Source organism: Lepisma saccharinum, chromosome 9, assembly GCF_977018435.1.
Source record: "Lepisma saccharinum chromosome 9, izLepSacc3.1, whole genome shotgun sequence".
Lineage (NCBI taxonomy): Eukaryota > Metazoa > Arthropoda > Insecta > Zygentoma > Lepismatidae > Lepisma > Lepisma saccharinum.
In genome coordinates this window covers 84,118,126-84,142,902 of record NC_139237.1, presented here as the reverse complement: position 1 = coordinate 84,142,902, position 24,777 = coordinate 84,118,126, and the positions used below count along the sequence as shown (strand labels likewise).

General features: G+C 41.8%; 1 protein-coding gene across 2 annotated transcripts in view; it reads right to left on the bottom strand.

Annotated features, from left to right (window-relative positions):
- Positions 1-15,504: 15,504 nt before the first annotated feature.
- LOC145992203 (glucose dehydrogenase [FAD, quinone]) overlaps positions 15,505-24,777 on the bottom strand; it is a 51,186-nt gene continuing 41,913 nt past the window's right edge. For both annotated transcript variants that reach the window (XM_083128531.1, XM_083128532.1), the window contains exon 2: positions 15,505-18,416. In XM_083128531.1, coding sequence (XP_082984657.1) covers positions 16,398-18,293 — 1,896 coding nt within the window. In that variant the 5' untranslated portion in view covers positions 18,294-18,416 and the 3' untranslated portion in view covers positions 15,505-16,397. The remainder of the gene's footprint in view (positions 18,417-24,777) is intronic.

Below are 24,777 nucleotides of genomic sequence, written 5' to 3'. Positions count from 1 at the left end.
TAATATTGATACTTTCAACTCGCAGTTATTCTAATAAAAAATGTGTTCTTATACAAAACAATTTTATTTTTTAAAAAAAATAGTTCTGTTGATTTATTGTGAAAAAAAAAGACGGACGTTGATAAGTGCATTATATCTAATATGGCGAACTCATTTCAAGATGGCGTCCGTTAGTATGAAGATTGCGATTAGCTCCACCACTGGAATTTGCGTAAATTGCGTTACAATTGATTGCTTTTATCTAAAAGCCGCCGAGCTAGCAAGAAAATAAATGCAGAGAAACAAGCCCGAGATTGCGAACAGGTCGAAATAGTTTCAAATTGTGGCACGAGGCGGCAGTAGTATTTGCATGCCTTGTGCTGCGCTCTTGTGGGAAGTGTTTGAACTGCCTCCGACATTGCGGGCATTTCTTGCTGTGCTGTGATTGAAAGCCGAGAGTACGTATGATAGATATCCAATTATGAAAACAAAGAAATTCGAGTATATTCTTGTCCAGCACGTTTAATATTTAATGATCAGATATGCCGATGGGGATCTATAGTTCAGTTAAATTGGGCTATGATACGACAAACAACGCCTGTAGATGAGAATATTTTATGGCGTATTTGTATTTTTGCTATTTTACGTCGCTTCTCTGCCACGTTTGTCTAATCGCGACGATGAGGATGAGTTTAGGTTTTTAACCTATTTTTTTCCTTTATAGCTATATGAGAGGTAAGTTATGTCAGCGTTTCGTTAAAAACTCAACAACTGATGAAGTTTTATAGTGCCCAAAAAACCTATTTTCACGTTACTTCGGTGGCATTCACGCCTTCCAAACTAACATTTCAGCATTGAAGTTTGCACCACTGACTATGTTTTTATTGAAAGATTATTTTTAGCATATAAGATGATCCTCACAGACAAAATTGGGGAGTTTGACTGTGGATAACATGAAAACAGATTGTTGCCTAACTATACGGCGAAGAGTGGATTTTAATAGCAAATTTCCAATGGTGAGTTCTGCCATCGCCGTAGGGTTAGGCAACACACATAACGTTATGCAAGATAGTGGGTATTTCAGGATATAGGTGTCCCATTTTCATTGCCGGTGACTATACCTAATCAGCATTTTTCAGGAATTTTGAACTATTTTAAGTTTTTTTTAATCTACTTCAGGATTTTTCGAGCCTAACAAGATTTTTAGGACCTATTTTAGAACCTATTTTAAGATTTTTAGAGCCTATTTTAGGATTTTAGGACCTATTTAAGGATTTTAGAACCTATTTTAGGATCTTTTAAACTTATTTTAGGTTTTTAGGACCTATTTTATGATTTTAGAACCTATTTTAGGATTTTTAGGACCTATTTTAGGATTTTTAGAACCTATTTTAGGAATTTTAGAACCTATTTTAGGATTTTTAGGACCTATTTTAGGATTTTTAGAACCTATTTTAGGATTTTCAGGACCTATTTTAGGATTTTTAGAACCTATTTTAGGATTTTTAGAGCCTGTTTTAGGAACCTAAAAGCACTCTTTTTAGAACCAAAGAATCCGAGGTGTAGTCAACACACATCATTTGTAGTAAATATACTCTCGGAAGTTCAATCCACACATCTGGTAAAAGAAAATGTTCACTTGAGGACGACAGAATAAGTATATGTAGAAGCAATAGACAAGGGATAATCGCCAGAGGTCCCGTGTTCGAATTCCGGCCTTGGCATAGATATTCTTTGTGAATGTCCCTTTATCAGTTTCATTATGTCATCATCCTTTTCGTCGAGATTAACCAAAAGTGGGAAAAAAGCGACGTAAAGGAACGAAATCAATAAACAATGAATAATGTCCAATGAACATTACGTGCTAATAAAGAACCATTGTCGCTAACATTCAGTGGACAATGATCGTTGATAGCTAGTATTTGTTGCAAAAATGTTTCCATATGTATGGAGTGGCATGTATAGAACACATTTCTCATGCATTCGAAATCGCGAAGTAACGCAAATTTGGCAAAAAAAAACAACTTGAATTATGACCTTTTTCGCGAATTACAAGATATTTTGTGCTTAAAAAAACTAAAAATGTCGCGGTAAGTCAACATTCCTTGTGTTCTAGTATGAAAAAATTTGATGTACCGTTGTATAACTCGCACATTATCCAAAATGTTATCCACTAAAAAAAATATGATGCTTGTTGTGGAATAATTCAAGCAACTACAGGAAACCACATTTTAATAGATTTTTTATTAACGATTTTTCGTTTTCTATCGGAACGCTTTGCATCACCGAGTGATGTGGCGCAATTTTGCCGGAGATCGGGTGCACATTTACCGCCACATATAAGCCGTAAAATCGGTATTTGTCGCACGAGAAATGGAATCACGAACAGGGATATGTCACGTGACTTATCGATATACTATTTTAAAAAAATGACAATGAACGTAGAATATTAGGTATATTCCGCAGAGAAAGTGCGGAATTGGGGGGGGGGGGATATCGAACAATCGAGGTCCGTACTGGTAGCGCACCTAGGAAATTCCAGAATCTACCATTGCACTAAAATACAATATTTCAAACCAACTTACCTTTAGGGATTGTCAGTGTCCAGTAGTCACACCTATCCTTGTATTCTAAAAACAAAATTACAATATGCCGCTCGATACGTGTCGTTATCGCAGCAGTTGTCTGTGGCGACTTCTCTGTGCGGTTTGATCTCAGAGACGACGCAAGAATTGTTTGTGTTCCTTCACCTTGAAAGGAAAGGGCAACGTATAACAATTATGTCAATATTATTTAACTAGATGATGAAAAATGCTGACGTTTATCCATGAAGAGAATGAGTTGGTGTTGTGCTCTTGTTTATGTTGATTCTAACTGCAACACAACCTCGAATCACGTGCAACAATGGGTTCACTAAAGTGTCAGTGAACTGTACCAGGGGCGTTTTTGCATATCTACTTTGTGGGGTCGGTATTTAAGATTGGTGGTGTACTGTGGTGGTTCAGTCCGTAAAGCGTCCGACTACCACGCTGAAGAATCCAGTTCGATTCCCGGGTGGAAATTTTTACAGCAATGTCATTTCGCCCAACCTCTAATAAATATATACCTCGGGGAAGGGGTGAAGGGTGCTGATCACATAACCTTCACAGTTGGTCGAGGACTTTACCTTACGTGCACAAGTCAGTGGCGTATGCTGAGTATAAGACCTGGACCAGTTCACTATGACACATGGTCCCAGGCTATGGAGGAAGGGAGAAGACTAGGCTCGTTCTTGACGTCTTCAAGGAAGCCACGTTGCCATCCCAACGGTAGTCAGGTTGCAAAATTATACAAATTCAGGTTGCCAACTTCTAAGAAATCAGGTTGCCAACTCCTAAGAAATCAGGTCGCCAACTCCTAGTAATTCAGGTTGCCAACTCCTTAGAATTCAGGTTGCCAAATCCTAAGAATTCAGGTTGCCAACTCCTAAGAATTAAGGTTGCCAACTTCTAAGAAATCAGGTTGCCAACTCCTTAGAATTCAGGTTGCCAAATCCTTAGAATTCAGCTTGCCAACTCCTAAGAATTCAGGTTGCCAACTCCTAAGAATTAAGGTTTCCAACTTCTAAGAATTCAGGTTGCCAAATCCTTAGAATTCAGGTTGCCAACTTCTAAGGAATCAGGTTGCCAACTCCTTAGAATTCAGGCTGCCAAATCCTTAGAATTCAGGTTGCCAACTCCTAAATCCTGTGAGCGCCCAAGTCCACACATTATTCTAATAACGAGATCGAACTTCGCATTACAGAAGTCACAGTGACTGAACATAGCGTATTCTCATTATTACTGTGTTTACCACCTTAAACAAACTTTTTCTCATATATTTTTATGCATTTACCTTTAATATATGGATAAGTGCTCATTATATATTAACTGACTAACTAACTGACTCTCTGGCCTTTTTAAACCCGAAGGTTTATGGCTGCAGCAACACAAGCCTTCCATCTGTCCCTATCCTGGGCAAGATCAATCCAAACTTTCCCATCCTTACGGATTTCCTTTAGGTCCATAACAACGTTACCCCTTCATCTTCGTCTAGGCCGTCCTACTGGTCTCTTACCATCAGGTTTCCCAACAAGAATCCTATAAACTCTTCTTTTCTCTCCCATTCGTGCCACCTAAGTCTTCTTGATTTAATTATTCTAATAATATCTGGACAGTAATGCAAATTGTGAAGTTCTAAATTATGCAACCTTCTCCTCATCCCTTTTAGGCCTAATTATTATCCCAAGGATTACGCATTATATATTAGCCGAATTAAAACAAGCTTGTAAAACAGAATTTAAGTAAATTATTTCAAGAACTTAGACTGATTTAGGTACCCTCCATCGCACCCTTCTGACCAAGGACGAATTTAAGGGGGGTGAGGGTCCCGTGGGTCCCGAAAGATTTATCAAATACTAAAATTACATAATGAAAAATATATATTCGTTTAGCCGTTATTATATAATTTCCTCTGAACTTATCAGAAGAAAACTATTATATTGGGATCATACGGCTTTGAATGACAGTACAAAGAAGATTTATGTACACTACTACTCAAAATAATATGCATAAAATATTAATTAGAAACTTACATTTCTCCAACTACATGTAACATAATTTTTGTTATTCGATAAATATTCAATTATTCATCTATTTGACGTTAATTTCATTGCCAGGACACTTGTTTTTATGTAAGTTATTCCGATCTTAACTACAGGTAAGCTACGTAATGAATATGCGCTGTTATATCTCTATTCTTATACAGTATTTTTACCTAATCGTGTAATAATAATATAATATTAATATATGTATTGTATTTCGTATTAATTTAATTGAATATAATTATTTTAATTTAAACATTATTATTATTATTATTATTATTATTATTATTAGTGGTGGCCGCGGTGGCTCAGTCGGTAACGCGTCTGACTACCATGCTAAAGGTCCCGGGTTCGATCCCCGGCCGGTTCAAATCCGGGAACTTTTCTAACGGTGGAAGCGGCCCCGGCGCCCACCCAGCGTCGAATAACATGGGTACCTGGGGGAAACCCTGGGGGGTAAAGGCGGTCAGGGGCGTGATGCTGATCACATCACCCCCACTCACGACCGGATCAAGAAAGTGTGGGGCGTTACCCCCACACCCCCTATACGCCTTCATGGCGTGGTGCTATGCACAGGGGAGCACTTTACCTTTTTTTTACCTTTTTTTTTACCTTTTTTTATTATTATTATTAGTAGTAGTAGTCGTATTATTATTATTATTAATATTATCCCTGAGACACTTGTTTCGGACACCCCCCCCCCCGCAGAAACATATTTCTAGATACGTGCCTGCTTCTGACGAACGGGTTTCCTGTTCCAGGGGGAGGGAGTCGAAGACAAAGTAGGCGAGAGACCATTAAAAGACTCGTCGCTCGTTGTCAGTTTCACCGCTGCAAACAACGTTGGAGGGAGAACACTGCTTGTTCCTTCCTGCTTTCTGCTCCGCGATTCACAGAGGCAGTGTTGCTACATGAGGGAAAATTTTCCTTGCTGATGAGAATCCAGGTCCAATTTTAGGTAAAACAAATGGCACAATGTTGTGAAAAGGACCTCTCCGATGGCGCAGTGGTAGCGTCGTCGCCTTGTAATCAAGTGGTCCGGGGTTCGATATCCGATGGAGGCACATGGCATAGTGGTTCGGATCCCGCTTTAAACTGTAGGTCCAATACCGATATATATATATACAGGGTGTTGCAAAATACCTGTTACAACGCTTGGGAGGTGATTCTACAAGTAAAAACAAGGAAAAAATGTCATGTGAAAAAATGTCGAAATCGGCACCGTTTTCGAGTGACAGGCGTGCGAAAATCGCCTCACACCATGTGTAAAGTACAATAACCCAAGAAGGAAAAAATATAGCAATGTCGGAATAAAATAATACAAACAAAATCGTACCTGGTGAATACAATGGTGCATCAATTGAGGCCCAGTGTAAATTGCGCAAGGGGACTCGAAAAGAAAGTGGGGAATCCCCTGATGGAAAATACAAGAAATTTACTACTATCTTCTACATAATGTTGAGATCGGAATGTAGCCAGTAAAAAATGGCGACGTATGTCCACATGTCCCACTACTGCTGGGACACCGTCCCACACCCGGGAAATAGGAAAATAACTGCAAATCTCCTGTTGTACACGGTTCACATTGCGGTTCGAAGAAAAGAAACCAATTTGTCGCATGTCTCACTACTGCTGGGACACCATCCCAAATGGAAAAAAATACTGGAAAATCATAAAAACAAGTTTTCAATCCCTTAATGTTGACACACTACTTTGCAGTACGAAAAACAAAAGTTAAACAATGGCCACATGTCGTTAGGCTGTACATATACTACAAGAGAGCTCCCCAAAGAAAGTGGGTAATCCTCGAAGGAATGAAGACGGAGAATGGCGAGAAAACGCACACAATGGCATGTAACATTTCCAGGCACAGCACATCTGGAAGGGATTCCACTGAGAAGCGCACAACCTCCGCACATGCAGATCGACGGTATGAAGTACAGCGATATCCAGCATCTTCACTCGTACCTTTCACTAAAGGACACTATGTGGTGCTGATAGGGGCTCACACAAACACCGGTATACTCAGAGACGTTGTTGAAAATGTCCGCCATTGACTTCAAGACAAAGATGGCATCGGCGAAGCACTGATTGTCTGGTACGCACTGGACTTGTCTGGCATGTCACCAATTGTCCCAGCAGCGGCACTAACACGAGCAACGAGATCCTCAGCACTTTCCACAGGGGTTTCATGCACGAGCCATTTCATTTCTCCCCACACAAAGAAATCCAGTGGTGTGAGGTCGGGGGAACGAGGTGGCCACGGTAAAGGTCCACCCCTGCCAATCCAACGATCGCCGAAAATATCGTTGAGTAAGGCTCTGGCTCCCCGGTCGAAATGTGCGGGGGCGCCGTCGTGTTGAAACCAGATACGTTGTCTACCTGCCAGTGGCACGTTTTCCAAAAGTTCAGGTAATACGTCATGTAGAAACACCCGATAATTCCCACCACACAAAGTAGATGGCAAAATGTACGGGCCTATCAAGTGGTCACCTACTACGCCACACCACACATTCACTGCGAACCTATGTTGATGATGGCGCACAATGATTGCATGCGGATTGTCCATATCCCAGACGTGGCTGTTGTGGCTATTGAACATGCCGTCCCTGGTGAACATTGCCTCATCGGTCCACAAAACTATTGTTGGGAACTCTGGAATGGAAAGAGTTTGTTGCACGTACCATTGGCAGAAATCCATGCGTAGGGGAAAGTCCGTGGGCAGTATGTGGTGCACCTTATGCAATTTGTATGGGTGCAATCCCTCCTCTCGAAGAACGCGGAACACATTGCTATGGTGGGTTTGTTGAGTACGAGCAATGACACGTGTGCTGGTGTCAGGACGGTCTCGTATCGCGTCCAACACGTCCTCTTCAAATTGCACAGTGCGCACAGTGCGGGGTCTTCCACAATCCCACCTACGGGGTAGTAGAGATCCAGTTTCACGCAGTCGAGCATCAAGTCTTTGAAAGAGTGCATGTGCTGGTAATCGCCTATTGGGAAAACGTTCGTGATACAAACGACGTGCTTCACGGCTGTTTCGGTTTGCCTCTCCATAAACGAGATGCATATCAGCAAGCTCGTGGGTAGAGTACTCCACCATTGTCTTGTTCGAGAACTGCCCAGAAACAGGGGCACTTTCCCTCCGAGTGACGGATCACAACTACCGTGATTAGCACCCACGTAATGTCACACAGGTGTCCACGCAGTTGTTGCAAACCGAGAAAGAACACGGGAATACGTACTCTACGTACAGTATTCCTTAGCGCAATTCAACCATACACACACGCCAGACTAAACTCCACGCTGCGAGACGCAGAACAAGACAGGAAAAACAACGGTCGACTACAGTCTCTACGTAGTATCCACCAACACTAATACGTAACAGGTGACCTACACTCACAGCGCCTCTAGTGGAGCTTTCTGTACCAATTAGCTGAAATCAATCTGAGCGTAATTTGACGGCATAGCGTCATTTTCGAGTGAATTTCCTATTTCCCGAGTGTGGGACGGTGTCCCAGCAGTAGTGGGACATGTGGACATACGTCGTCATTTTTTACTTCCTACATTCCGATCTCAACATTATGTAGAAAATAGTAGTAAATTTCCTATATTTTCCATCGGGATTCCCCACTTTCTTTGAGAGTCACCTTGCGCAATTTACACTGGGCCTCAATTGCTGCACCATTGTATTCGTCAGGCACGATTTTGTTTGTATTCTTTTATTCCGACATTGATATCTTTCTTCCTTCTTGAGTTATTGTACTTTACGCATGGTGTGAGGCGATTTTCGCACGCCTGTCACTCGCAAACGGTGCCGATTTCGACATTTTTTCACATGACATTTTTTCCTCGTTTTTACTTGTCGAACCACCTCCCAAGCGTTGTAACAGGTATTTTGCAACACCCTGTATATATATATATATATATATATATATATATATATATATATATATATATAAATGTATGTATGTATGTGCGTTTGTTCCAGCATAACTCTCGAACGCCTGGAGCGATTTCAACCAAACTTGGTACACGTATCACTTGCAATGTGAAAAGAAATACTGTGGTGGTAAGACACTCCTGGCACCCCTAGGGAGGGGTGACATGTAAAAATATTCGAAAACGACCGATATTAGTGTGGAATCCATAGTTTTCTGGGTCGCTAAGATGAAGAGTGACACTCCGAATGCAGTTCAACTCCACGTTCATCACCTATAGGCATGGGAGTGAGAGGGGGTGAAAAATAAAATGTCAAAAATGACCTATATTAGTGTCGAATCTATAGTTTTCGGGGTCGCTAAGCTAAAAATGTTGTTTATAATCAGGTTTTGAGTTAAATTAATATTATAGTGAATTACAGTATACTTAGAATTCATTATTTTCCTGTCTAATACAAGATTGGGATAAATAATTACCCGGGCAACGCCGGGTAGTCAGCTAGTATATATATATACAATAAATAAGAAGTGTGGCGATAAAGTAAGTCAAATTTTCCGAATATGCCACTGGTGGACTATTTGCGTGTTGTTGCTTTTCTCACCTGCTGAATATAGACATTCAAAGTTCATATGGGAGAGTAAATAAAAACAATCAGGAGTTGGATGTTGGAAATTATTTTCGTTGACAGGGCGTTCCAAGTGAAACAAGGGGTCGTTGCTCGTTGAAGACAAAGATGGCGCTGCTAGATACCAGCGTTTGCTAGCCAGAAATGCTTCAAGGAAATTTTTCGTTCAGTCATAGGCGAAAGTGGTTCCTTCTCTGACGAAATTCTTGCTCAAATCAATGGATTTCACTCTGCACTACGGAAGGGAAAGGCTACAGGCCAATGCTCTGAAATTTCGCAACCTCAGTGTCCAGTATTTCTTCTGATATTTTTGAACAAGTGTATGAATTCCATGGTTATCTCTCGAAATTTAGCTGCTTGTAAATTTTAGCAATACCTTCTTGGTCGGCTAAGAACCATTGGTTCGTATTCTGGGATTTATTTTATTTGCTTGCTTTTATCAACTAACCAATTCCTAACCTTAGGTACAATCGTCTAACCTGATTTACAATAACACAACGCACAGTAACTAAAACTAGAGTTCATTTTGCAGGCTAATAAGGCTCTGGCGTCTGGACTCAATACGCGACAAAACGTGCCATCGACAAAACGTACCAGGTGTCCAGGATTAAAGTTACCCAACTCAGAGCCCTCTGTAGCCTGTTTGAGGCATCGTAGAACTCTGAAATTTGGTGAATCCACTATGCAGACCATGGGGAAGAGGATGGCGATAAAAAAAATAGTTCAATTTTCCGCCACCAGGTTGAAATGTGGCGCTGTACTTCCATGATGGTTTGTAATAATGACGTAAACTGCTGCAATTGGTTATGGATTTGCCTTTACGTTGCAATCTTGCAATAAACGAGAGATTATTTTCTTGCAACTTCCAGCCACTAACAAATGTCTTTCTAATTAATAATTCAGCTAAATCACTTAACGTGAGTGCTGAACAAAAGTTCGGAAATTATCACTATGCCACTAAATAATAAAGAACGTGCATTGCTGGTGAAGTTGTTTTATCAGAACGGTAGTAATAGTGCAACTGCACTGCGAAGTTATCGTCAAGCAAAAGGACTTCGAAAGGGGCCCATGACGACGCATGGGTTAAGAAAGATGATGAAGAAATTTGAAGAGACTCGAGATCTGGGTGTTGCAGCAGGAAGGGGCCACTGGCAGATTGCAGAAGAAGTTGTCACCGAAGTGGCTGTTGCAGTGGCGGATAGAGCCTCTTGTTCCCGATATTGGAACAGTTTACGTCATTATTACAACCCATCATAAAAGTACAGCGCCACATTTCGACGTGGTGACGGGAAATTGAACTATTTTTTATCGGCATCCTCTTTCCATGGTCTGCATAGTGGATTCACGAAATTTCAGTGTTCTACGATGCCTCAAACAGGCTACAGAGGGCTCGGAGATGGGTAACTTTAATTCTGGCCACCCGGTACCACCGACAAAACGTCCTACCACCTGGGCGGCTACCTGCGAAGGGTCTTCTAATGAGTCTTAAAATATTTTCGATGCGACAAAACGTACCACTTGATGCGACGGCATCAAAAATCGTATCCTTTGTTATTAAAGTTCCATACTGTTATTCAAATTTCCGCGTTTTGCAACCAACTATTCACAAAGTAATCAAAGAAAAGAGTTAGCTTCGCTGATTCTGGGGCTTGAGAGTGTATTTCCAGCCATCCATTATAAACTTCCTCCGTTTTTAAGAAGGCCAGAGCGGCACACATGCGTATATGCAAACAGATTTCCTCATTCTCTCGATACTCGACCGAAAGTTCTATATCTTGAACTTTACACCAAAGGCATTTCTTAAAATGGAAGAAGCACCCACTGATTTCTGTCGAAGGAAACACTTGGCGAATCGCAGATATGGCTGCCAATTTGGTAGCATGAACCTATAACCTAACCTAACCTAACTCAAGGTCAAGTTAGCTGGGTGCTGATCAGGCCCGTAGCCAGAATTGATCTCCAGGGGGGGCTCACGGGTAATCATGGCGGGGAGGGGGGATTTGTAAATCAAGTCCATTTTTCAAAAGTTTAAAAGTGTTAAATGAAGGTAAATTATGTGTGGGGGGAAGGGGGTCATTAAGTTACATAAAGTTTAGAAATATCACACAAATACTACATTTTCTATATCTTTTGAAATATCACTTGAAATGTTAATTGGCTGCTACTGAAATCATCCATTACTACACACTCCATACTACGTTTGATGATACCCAAGAAAAGATGGACAATATTCATTCATAGTGCCTAACGTACATTCCACTCCCCGGCCGAAACAATAAAACTCCTCTTCGTTCCCAAAGCTTGGGAGCTGTTAACCTTTGACGCAGATGCGCGAGGAAATTTGCATAATGACATAAAAGTCACAGATTTCTGTATAAATGGGAGGTCGCAACAGGGGCAACGAAGGTACAGATAAAGAATGTCCCCTGTGAAGTAACTCTGAAGTCTAGATAAGAGAATCTCCTAAATACTTGCCGCTACTTAAGACTTCTTCTTACAAATAAGATGAACGAATGTAATAGCTGCTGTTCATGCTCCCTGAATTTAACCTTCACCAAAGTTGTGAGGCAAATAATATCTGCTCTCTACATTTTCACTGCAAGCAAATTACACAAAATAGCTTTACCTAATGTCAAGGGGGCTGACCTCGGTGCCAGGGGGCTGTCTAGATACGGGCCTGGTGCTGATTCGGGTGGCAGATAGCGCACCGTATTGGAATGTCTGACATGTCAAGGGTAAGTTCAAGCGTTTTCCTTGAAGTGGTACGTTTTGTCGCGGAGTAAACATTTTGAAGTTATTGGTGGATCCTTCACAGGTATCTGTTTATCTGAGTGGTACATTTCGTCGCGAAAACCCAAGTTGTACGTTTTGTCGGGATACCGTCTGGACTAACAGCCAGTGGAGCTAGTGTTTTGTCATCCCGATACGTTTGCGATTGCCCTTTCGTCCGTTTCATCAAATCATCATTCATCCTCATCTTTGTGATTAGCCAAAAGTAGCAGAAACGAAGTAAAGTAATTCAAATTAAATCAATCAACGAATAAAGAAAACAAAAACAGAGGCGAACTCTTCCTTCGAAAGCAGAAGCTACAAGCACCCACTCACCCTTTCATATTGCAAGTATGTACGTACGTGTCTATACATGTATGTACAGTGGCGTACGCAGGGGGAGCTGATGGGGCTAAACACCCTCCCGAAATTTTGAGGAAATCAACATTTTGAAATAAAATCAGTAAGGAATTCACGTAAATCCAAATTAGTTGATACTAACCCCTTAAATTGACCCCCGCTTACTTTTTTGTCTTTGAGCAACTTTTAAAACGATTGTTGAAAATGATAATTACTAGATCCCGTATCTTTAGGTGCAAACTTTTGACCGTTTAGGTGAAAAAAAGTTGAAGAAAAAACCTAAGTAGGTGCATAGAAATCCTTAAGTACATTAATGTGTAACATATAATTTTTCATTTTGAAAATCACAAAGAAACTATTGTGAGAAATGAAGATATAGTACTTTGATTGCATATACACTCACCAGTAGGCAGTAGGGAAACATTGAGTCTTTACCTTCACTCATCTCTGGCACTGGTTTTTGAATACAAAAGGAAAAAGTTGTGTTGAATTATGTTGTACCTTTCTATGTTGGTGAACTCAAAGCTTAATCGTTTATCCCACAAGACTTTCCCATTTCTTCCAAAAATCCCTCTATTTACAGAACGTCACATTTAATCGTACATTTTTACTTTAATTCGCTCACCGCCACCATGTTTTAGGGGCGGAATAGGTGCAAAATCCATGTTTAGGTGCAGAGTGGTGTTTTAGGTGCAAATTAGGGGGAATAATACACCACGGAAAGAATCTATATCGTCATACAGTAAAACCTCGTTAATCCGGACTAATGGGCGGATATGTTGAACGGTTTAACGAAAGTTCGGATTAACTCAGATATTCTATAAGAACAGTAGAAAGTGCATTAAAACCCCGTATATAGCAACAAATGACGTTTATTATGGTGTATTTAAAGGGAAGTACGTATTCTTTTTGAAGTTCTCCCATGGATGTTTGATGCACGTATTCTTAGCAGGTACGGAGTTATATCACGAATGCGATTGTTGACTTATAGCCACATTTGAAACCTTGCATTGTGCTTTTATTTTCCTTTTGCCTGTCCGGATTAAGCGAAGTCCGGCTTAACGAGGTTTTACTGTATATATAAGATCAGAGACTTCAAATATGGAAGCGCCCAACATTATGTTTTTTGTAGGTGCAGCACATAAATATCCGGGCTATAATAATAACGAAATATTTTATAGTGTACCCAGCCCGCTGACCCAGAACGTACCTATGTAATATCTATCTTTGAAATTACAGCCCCTTCAAAAAACAAATCCTGCATACGCTGGTGCATACGTATCGGGTGGCCAGAAATAAAGTTACCCAACTTAGAGCCCTCTGTAGCCTGTTTGAGGCATCGTAGAACTATGAAATGTGGTGAATCCACTATACAGACAATGGGGAAGAGGATGGCGATAAAGAAAATATTTCAGTTTTCCGCCACCAGGTTGAAATGTGGCGCTGTACTCACATGATGGGTTGTAATAATGACGTAAACTGCTCCAATTGGTTATGGATTTGCCTTTACCTTGCAATCTTGCAATAAACGAGAGATTATTTTCTCACAACTTCCAGCCACTAACAAATGTCATTCTAATTAATAACTCAGCTAAATCACTTAACGTGATTATTTGTACAACCCATCATGGAAGTACAGCGTCACATTTCAACCTGGTGGCGGAAAATTTAACTATTTATATATATATATATAAGCTCTTTCTCCATCGTCTGCATAGTGGATTCACCAAATTTCAGAGTTCTACGATGCCTCAAACAGGCTACAGAGGGCTCTAAGTTGGGTAATTTTAAGTCTGGCCACCCGGTATATATGACAGGACCTCAGGTTCTTTACCCGGCAGAGGTACATTCCACACGTATACAGTACTGATTCCATTCAATATAACCGTAATGTAAAATATTATCACTGTAACTGAAATATCAAAAAACCTTACGGAAATGTAGATGTAATGTCCCCCTGACATGTTTCTGTAATGTTACACTGACATGTTTCTGTAACATTACGAATGTTATGTTATGTTTACATTGCTGAAACATCACTGTAATGTTTCGCCATGTTCCTGCAATGTTACAATGTTTCACGAGTTACGTATCCGTAACATATCTGAAGCCATGTTGAGCTGTATGGGTGGTTCGGATCCCACTTTAAATTGTAGGTCCAGTCCTGATTAGCCTATCTGTGCATTATGTGGACCTGAAACAACAATTCAAACAAATAAACGTGAGTATAATTCTTTTTCTTTTCACACTCACTATATTGACATAAATGTTCCACACCAGATAACCACCGACCACCTAGATATGGCAGCGTGTGTTTCTGATGTACACAATATGTATTTTTTCTTTTTTTTACACTTGTGGGGCATCAAAATACACAAATAAATGCATCCAAGGACAATTTTATCAGCGACTGCTCTATACTAAAAATACATCATTTGAACAGGTCAGATAGGATCATTCCAAACAAACCAACATTACACTTTTACTGTCGGATTAAAAATTATGGAGACTCGAGTTCAGACTCCAGTTAATAATAATTAACCAGTAGACATACATAGAAACGAGTTACACCAAAATTTAACTTATTAAATTCTGGGTTAAACTATGGTAACTAAATTTTTTTCGAGTATGCCTTCGATTTTTTTATCGTCATTAGAACAAAAAAAAAGTTCCTGTTTTTTTAGTGTTTTTCAAACGACCGCCCTATGAAATTCTATAAATGAAAAACTTGTGGTCCAATCGTGATGAAATTTAAATACAGGGCGAGTAAAAAGTTTTTAAACGCAAATCTTAATTTTCAAACTTTTGGAATCTGAAAAGAAAAGCCCTAGGGAAAGAATCTAAGGAATAATCGAAAAGAAAACATTTGGTTAGCATAGATGAACGTACGTAGAATTGAATAATCTAAATTTTGATGTAACTCGTTAAGAGATCTTGAAATGCTCGCTTCAGTGCAACGTGTTATGTGTGTTGTTATTTGATATTAAAATCCACTTATCGCAGTGCAGTTAGGCAACTCACATAACGTATTAGCAAACATTTCAGGATGTAGGTGTCCATTTTCATTGCCGCTGACTGTACATTCGTTTACGACTTAATGGCGTGTAATAAAATATGATTTGGGTGTGGATACAAGAACATTGTGACTCGATGACTGGCATTTCTCCAGTCAAATTTATACAGTATACCTGTAGAACATTTTCCAAATGACTTATCACAACACCAGTTAATATTGTAATTAATTTATATTTTAATGTTTTCACACAAGTACATAACTTAATCAATTTTTAATGTCTTAGACAATATGTTTTAGTATTTACATGTATAATAAAATAATACAGTGTGATCCATTTGGGTATGGATAAAATAAAACATTAATAGAAACGTAAATGTGATAGTAGGAAAATTTTCGTGTTGATGTTTTCGTGCGTGAAGCGTGGGAGTTTTGCTGTAGTGTGTTGGAAACAATGAAGTTTGAACTGATTCGTTATTGTTAAAATGGCATTTACGAATCAGCAACGGGCTAAATGTGTCCTTTGGTATGCTAAGTGTGAGATTTAACCCATCCAGACTTCTTCGTCTGAGGTTTCGTTAAAGGCACTGTCCACTCACAGAAACCCACAGAGAATGATGATTTGAAACTCAAATCACACAGGCTTTCGACAGAATGGCCCCAGAGATGTTACACCAGACGTGGACTGAATTGAATCACCGTTATGAGTTACGCAGAGTTCGCAATGGAGGACATGTAGAAAACTGAACTGAACTCAGAGTTCGCAATGGAGGCCATGTAGTAAACTGAAAACTGAACTGAACTCAAGTTCGCAATGGAGGCCATGTAGAAAACTGAAAACTGAACTGAACTCAGAGTTCGCAATGGAGGTCATGTAGGAAACTGAAAACTGAACTAAACTGTTAGTAGTGTATACAAATAAAAACTCCTACCTTTCAGTCTTTTGTAAAGAATATTTCAGGTAATTACATTTGACCAAAAAAAATTCACATCCATTTTATTTTATCCATACCCAAACGGATCACCCGGTATTTTATTTTTGTATTAAATGCAACTTGGTTGACACTTTTGTTTTAAAGTTTTACCACTCACGGTTTCTTCTTCTTCAACCAATAGTCTTTGATCATGTCCGAACCTTTTTCACCAATCATGATCGTCGGAGCGTTCGTGTTTCCACTCACTAGCGTGGGCATGATGGAGGCGTCGATGACCCTTAGCCCACTGACACCGTACACTTTCAGTTCTGAGTCCACGACCGCTTCCTTGTCCCAGTACGGTCCCATTTTGCACGTTCCTACAGGGTGGTAAATGGTGACGGAGTAGTGACGTATCATGCAGGCCCAGTACTCGTCCGTCCACAGGGGCACGTTGACGCAACCGGGGAACGGGATCTTGTGGAGGCGACTGCCGAATCTTTTGAAGGCCTTGGTCTGGCTCATGGCGAGGATGATCTTCACACCTTCGACCAGCGTGTCCAGGTCGAACTGGTCCACGAAGTAGTTCGGGTATATGAGCGGGTAGTCGAACGGGTTTTTGCTCCTGAGCTGGATGACGCCTGTGCTTCTTGGACGGAGCAGCATGGGGACAACGCTCCAAGTGTCCCGGTTGCTGATCGGCTCGAAGACGGTGTTCCACAGCTCGTCCGTGATGCCGTGGGCTTTACGGATCTGCCGTCCGCCGTCCGAGGCAGTCGAACCGGACGCGAAGTGGAACTCGATGTCCGGGAAGTCGATGGACTTGTTCGCGTACTTGGTGTTGACGAACGCAAGGCCTTCGACCCCGCCAAGGACCGTCAAGGGGCCGTCCCCGAACATGGCGTACTTGATCACAGAGGGGACGTTCTCGTAGCGGGACTGGACCAAGGAGACGGGCTGGTCCACTAGAAACGTCAGCCCGCCCAGCCCGATGTGGTCCTGCAGATTGTGGCCCACTTTCAAGTCCTGGATCACCGGAATCCCGAGCTCCGTAAGGTGCTCGCGTGGACCCACCCCGGACAGCATCAGGAGCTGCGGAGAGTTCACGGAGCCTCCGGACAAGATCACCTCTTTCCGGGCGCGCACGATGTGCAGCTTGCCGTTCCTCAAGAACTCAATCCCGTAGGCCACCTTGGTCGACGGATCTATAAGCACTTTGGTGACGTGCGCGTGCATCGCCACGTGGAGGTTCTTGCGCAGGCGCGCCGGCCTTAGGAAAGCCTTACCCGTGCTGCAGCGAGATCCGCGCCTGATTGTACCCTGCGCTATCATGAACCCCGACTGCACCTCCCCATTGATGTCTCTGATGTCGTACCCCATCTCCTGCCCCGCTTGGACGAACGCAGCAGCGAGCGGGGTGTGCCAGGGAGCTTCTTGCACCGTCAAGTACCCGCCCGTGGAGTGGTAGAACGTCCTGGCCAGGTAAGGGTTCCTGTTGTCCTCGGACTTCTTGAAGTAGTACAGGATGTCCTGGTAGCCCCAACCGGGATTCCCCTGGCGTTCCCAGATATCGTAGTCGTTCGGGTTCCCGCGCACGTACAGCATGTAGTTGAGGACGCTGGACCCGCCGAGGACTTTACCGCGTGGCCAGTTACAGCGCCCGTTCTTCATCCCTAGGCAAGCGCCCTGCTGCGGTTCCGTCTTGTACTTCCAGTCCAGCTTGCTCAACTGAAGATACCCGGCCAGGACGGGCACGTCGGATATCTCAGTCTCGTCGCCGCCGGCCTCCAGCAGCAGAACGGTCCACTGCGGGATCTCGCTCAGCCGGTTGGCAACCACTGCGCCTCCCGACCCGGCACCGACAACTATGAAGTCGTACTCCTTCAGAACCATCTCGACGTTTATGGGACGGCTCTCGGGATCCAGTAGATCGTAGTGGAAGTAAGCGATGGCCGCCATGAGCAAGGGCACGAACCACAGCCCCGCCCCCACCACGCTGGTCGCCGCGTTGACCGCCGCTCCGGCCAGCCCTATGATGGGCAGCCCTCCGGCAACCGCCACGGCGCTCATGACGGGAGTTGATCGGGTGGTCCTCTCAATGTGGTCCGCTCAAGACGTTCCCTTCACACTTCAGCTGCAGCGTGGAAACCTCGTGGCATGACGACCTGGCTTTCTCGCCCGAGACGATCAGATCTGAAAGCATAACAAGAGGGGAAAAAATAATTTAAAATCCGTAAAGTCGCCGTGGAAAATACAGGGTGTCTCAAAATTATCTGACCAAATTTTTAACCCTTGATCAGAAAAACATGAAATGGCATTTTATGACAGTATTCACAGATAAGATATCAACACAGGTGGTTATGCATAGATCGTAAGAGCTGACGTCAGAAAAGGTATACCCCAAGTCCTGAACGTATCACCAGTTCGGCATCTTTGACATAACCTCAGAGAAAGCCGACCAGAATCGTATCTGGTTTCGAGCCACCACCTGTTTTTCGGCAAAGCGCTGTTGTCACTTTTACCTGCAGAGTTTAGACACCCATTCATTCACTGTGACGTTTTACTCCCAAGGTCTTCATATTGCATAGAAAAATAGCAAAACACAATAACACAACCTAGCAAAGATAGAGAACCGCAACCTCGCGTTTAGAAATCTCTAAAGAAACTGAATTAGCAACATCTCATTTAGTCCACGTGGACTTGATGAGAGCTGTCATTTCTTGGACGGACGCTATTGGTTGGAAAGGTTTCAGGGGACGATTTATTGCACTGCACGTGGACCTGACATGTGGTTGTTAGGGGGAAAACTGATCTTTCGGAACTTTCTTTGAAGTAAAGTGAGGTTTCTTTGGGGACGAGCACTATACAAGGAGAGTCAGATTGACAGATACATACAGAGGAAACCTGCCGTTACCACTTATGTTTGGTGAGTGGCAAAAACAGTTTATGGAAACTAGCAATGTCCTGGAATTTTAGTGAAAAACGTTTTGAGGAATTATGATGGCACTGCCTATTCTCAGCGTATCCGTCTGATGCGTTTTATATACAGTATTGGCCAAATTATTGGACTCATTGAAAAGAAAGAAGCACATTTCCTTGTTTTGAAAGTGTTGTAACTAAATATATTTGACGATTGATATAATTTTATGGGATTAAACTGTTTATCCTCTTCGATGTAATCTTGTTTCCCACAACCCTTTCTGTTACTGTGTCCCAAGAATAGGTGGGAGCACGATTCTTGCACATTCTCAAAAATGCCTGGAACAATACTTACATTGTTTACCGTGTTATTTATGCTATTTGTTTGGTTATAACAAAGGAAATAATATTAATTCTGATTGTTGTAAGGGTGTTCTTTATTTGTCTCTCCAGAGCAACGTATATTAATTGTTTTATAATGCGGATCTGAAAGCCATGATACCCCCTGTAACAAGCCCCCCTTTTGTATTAACTGTAAGCAAGGTCATGGTGCCCTTGATCGCACCTGTGAAATTTGGCGCCAGGAATCACAAATCCAAAATAAAATGGCCATGGAAAATTTATCCTACCATGACGCAAGACAAAAAATCTTGGGAACATATTCGGCCCCTCCTTCCAGGGAAGCGATCCTAAACCCGATTTATAATAAACGGGACTTTCCACCCCTCAAACCTAGCAAACTCAATACGACTCCTAGTCAACTTGGGCCACTCAGTAGCGCTTGGGAAAATCCTTTCACAGCGTTGACAACAGAAGAACCTAGTCTTTTACACCCGGAAGCAGGCCCCAGTGTCACCCACACCTCGGTGGGTCTCGCCAAGCACAACAAATTTTCCAGACCCCGCCATCGGCCACACAGAAGTTTGATAACAAAGGTTAGGCGTCCGGGTGCTGAACACTTGGATTGTCGGCATGCCTCCAGTTCCAGTTCGGACACTGATAACGACATAACTGTGGTAGCACATCCCTCTCAATCGATAGGAAAGGATGAAATTTGTCCTTCCTTACCCGTAGGAAAACGGGCAATTCCCCCGGTATCTCCACGGCCGCGGAACCTTCAGCTTCCGCTAAAAAACGCTATGCCAGGAACAAGTCTCCAGTCTCAAGACGTCCATCGCAGTCGTTCTGACTATCAGACATTATCTAGCGACCACCAATCTCTATATCACTCTCTCCTGGACCTTATCCCGCACCTTTGGAATTCGGCTATTAAACTTCACGACTTCACAGAACAAGAACAATTAATTCGCAAAATTCAAGATCTTACGACACATTTACTTTCTATTATATCAGGCCGTTAGAATGTCCCGGTATAGACCGCCTTCATGTGTTCTTTTTGTTCTCTCTCTCTCTCTCTCTTTCCTCCCCCCATGTTATTTCCTGTCATTTTTCAATGGAACGTCCGCAGTTTTTCGGCCAGAAAATGTGAATTACAGCGACTTATGGCGGATTATAAACCCCACATTCTTAGCCTACAAGAGGTGAAAGGCACAAGATATGAGAACTACAGATTACCACATTTTCTTTCCTACGGTCCTCCTTTCCCCCCAACACAACGAGGTGTTGCTATCTACGTACATGAAAATATTCCACACTCTCTTCTTTCTCTCCCCCCTTCTCTCCCTTTGGTTCAATATTATAACGTAGAAATTGTTGCTGTCCGCATTCAATTCCATCATCACTTATTCACACTCATATCCCTTTATATTCCTCCCCACCACTTTTCGCAGACCATCCCGTTATCCACCCTCAATGAACTTCTTACTTTCCTCCCAGGACCCTATTTAATAACCGGTGATTTTAACAGCCATCACCAGCTGTGGGGCAATGTCCTGACAGATCGATTAGGTTACACCATTGAAAACTGGATCATTGAGAATGATTTTATTATCATGAATGACGGTACCCCCACCCACTATCCACACAATGGTTCCCGCCCGACCAGTATCGATCTCACATTAGTATCCCCTAACCTTTTCTCTCATATCAATTGGATCAATGATTTTGACTTACGAGGGAGTGATCACACTCCGATCTTTCTTTGTTTACCGAATAATTTCTCGAATACAGGCGTGACTGACATTCCTGTCCGTCGATGGACACGTAACTCTATTAACTGGACCACCTTCCGATCTTATTTTCTTAAATTATATTATACGGATACTATACCCTTCCAACGGACTATGACATATACCAAATTCCTCCACATGATTACGTTAGCTCTTGATCGGAGCGGCACTCGCCAAAAATTTTTTACCATCGATCGATTTTCCAAGATTCATTGGTGGAACACTCAATGTGCCGCCATCAAAAACAGAAAAAAAGCACTCACAAAACTTTATGCCAAACACCCCACGCCCGAAACCTGGCTAGTACTACACAACATTCAGACTATCGCAAAAAATACATATACCAAAGCAAAACGACAGGCATGGAAACTCTTCTGTCAGTCCCTTGATGTGAATCTCCCAATCGGAGTCATTTGGCGCAAATTCAACTCTTTACGACAACCCCATGTTCCTCGTCCCCGACCGATTAATACTGCCTGGGAAGTTGAATTTATGGATCTCCTCACACCTCCTACAGTCACCTTACCTCCCCCCTTTATAGACCAGACAAACATTACATTCACAGCAGATTTCCCTGCTGTTACAATACCGGAACTTCAACATATTCTAGAGAACATTCCATCTACTGCCCCAGGATATGATGGTATCACTTATGACATCCTCAAACATTTACCAGAACAAGGACTTAATATTCTCACTGCGATTTTTAACTCTGTTTATCGTAGGGGTAAAATCCCGCGAGGTTGGACCCAACATGTTGTTATTCCGATATTAAAACCAAATAAACCAGCTATACATGCTACGTCTTACCGCCCTATTGTTCTCATACCAGTTATGGCTAAACTATTTGAAAGAACTTTACAACACCGAATATCTTGGAATTTAGAGAAACGCAATTTTTTTCCTCCCTCCCAAATGGGTTTTCGCACCGGGCTTGGCAGTCAAGATGCTATATGTACCCTTACAGTGGCACTTCAGAATAGCCAAATATTGCGACAATATTGCTTTAGTTTATTCATAGATATTGCTCATGCCTACGATTCGGTTCAAATTCCAATATTATACCAAATTCTTGATACTCTTCATATTCATCCGGTGGTAGCACAATTAATATGGCATTTATATCAAGAACGCATACTGGTTTTTTGGTTTCCCCATAATGTCACGGGACCACGATTAATCCGGAGTGGTGTCCCACAAGGCTCCCCACTCAGTCCAATTCTTTTTAATATATATACACAATACTTACATCAAACACTAAATTCTAATCATCATATCCTTCAATATGCTGACGATTTTTGTTTCTATAATAGTACATCAGATGCCACTCGAGGCATCTTAGACTTACGCAACTTTATCATTCAATTACGAGATCAATTATCGCTACGCGGTTTATCATTTTCCCCGGAGAAATCTCAGATCATTATTTTCAATCAGTATATGCTTACTCGTTATCCTAACAATTTAACTCATTTACATCAAATTCCGGTGGTTCAAACCTGTAAATACTTAGGGATTCATTTTGACCGTAAATTAACTTGGCAACCACATCTTACATATTTGCTCACAAGAGGGAAAAAATTGTTAAACATTTTGAAAGGGCTTGCCACTACCAAATGGGGGGGCCACCCCTCCATTATGTTATTGTTTTATAAGAATTGTTTTCGTTCACTTTTTGATTATTCGGCTCCCGTATTGGGCGGGATGTCTGATCGCTGGCTACAAAAAATGGATATTTTACAACGTCAGGCACTCCGCCTTTGCCTCGGCTTAATGGCCTCTAGTCCCAATGTTAGCGTTTATGGAGAGAGTACTGAACCGCCTCTCTCCTTCAGATACCAATACTCTACCATGAAATACATATTGAAAACATGGGAACGACACCCTCACCCCTTCAATACCGTATTCGCTATTCAACGACAACTGAACGAAACTTTAACCCTCGATCGCTTTCGCCCTCGGCTTTTCTTTTTGTCTTGTTATAATATTGATCGAGACGCCTACCATCTCAGCTTCACATTTACATCTCCTTTGATTTACACTTTACCGATACTCACCGCCCCTCTCCCTAATATTAATTATACCGATTTCGGTCGACACGAATACTACAAAGAATTATGGCCCGACTACACTTTTATTTACACAGACGGTTCCAAAGATGCCGACCGCGTTGGATGTGCCTTTTATGTCCCTCGATACAATGTTGTACGTCAATTTTCCTTATCGTCAGAAGCGTCTATTTACTCGGCAGAGTGCTATGCCATTTATCAGGCTTTGCTCCACGCTCGTGAAGCACACTACACGCAAACTTTAATTCTCACAGATGCCCTCAGTGTATTATTTACGATCGCTCGTTGTGGTAAGGCAGCTTATCGTTTGCAACTCTTTCCCACCTTAATTTTACAGGAGTACTTTCACCTCCACCACAACGACCAACGAGTACAGTTCACTTATGTCAAAGCGCATAGCAATCTTAATCCTTATCAAGACCTAGTGGATATTTATGCCAAAACAGCTGTGGACGTTCCTTCCCCCTCTCCTATCCGACTTGCCTATACTGATCTTTTACCTCGGGTCAAAAAAAAAATTCATTCCCAGTGGGAAAATTGGGCTCATGCCGCAGTGGCAAAAACCACTACTTATAAATGGTTCAACGATAAACTCCTTATTCGACCCTGGTTTCATCACCTAAAAATGCCTCGTGAAGTGATCACTTGTATCCTACGCCTTAGAACGGGACACGTGACCACAAACGATCATCTGGCAAGAATTCATCAAACTCCCTCTCCCAATTGTACCTGTGGAGAACATAAACAAACCCCCACCCATTTATTTTTACAATGCCCGCTATGGAATACACAACGTCAGGCACTCTTTCACAGACTCCTTCGAAAAAAGGTTCCATTTCCTCTCTCCTTGCCCTCTTTACTTTCATCACCTTCCCCCTCTATTATGTGGATTCTCTATGGATTTGCTCGACAGTGTGAACTTCGCTTTTGATATCATCCCTCATCATTGCAGTGTTATAGTGACAGTGAAGTGAAGTGGAACAAAATATTGTGCTGTTTATACTAGTGCGCGAATTTCCAGCCCTCAATGTTTTCAGACCGTTGCCCAAGACTGCTACCATACAAGCGGTAAGGGGCATGAAGAAGAAGAAGAAGAAGAAGAAGGAGTTTAGAAAGAAGAGTGCCAGAGGAATTGTACACAAGCAGTGATTAAAATGGGCTTAAAAAGAGCCAAAGGTGGTCATAGGAAGTACTGACAGTACTTGCAGTGTTTATGACAATGCAGTGTGTATCACAAAACATTAAAACTATCAAATTTCTTTACATAAAGTGAGTTTATCTACGTTTCATTTTTTCAACTAATGAGTCCATAATTTTTCCAATACTGTACATCTACCTTCTATATATATAAAAATGGATATATGTGTGTATCGTATGTATGTTTGTTCCGGTATAATGAGCAATGTCAAACGAAACTTGATACGCATATGACTTACA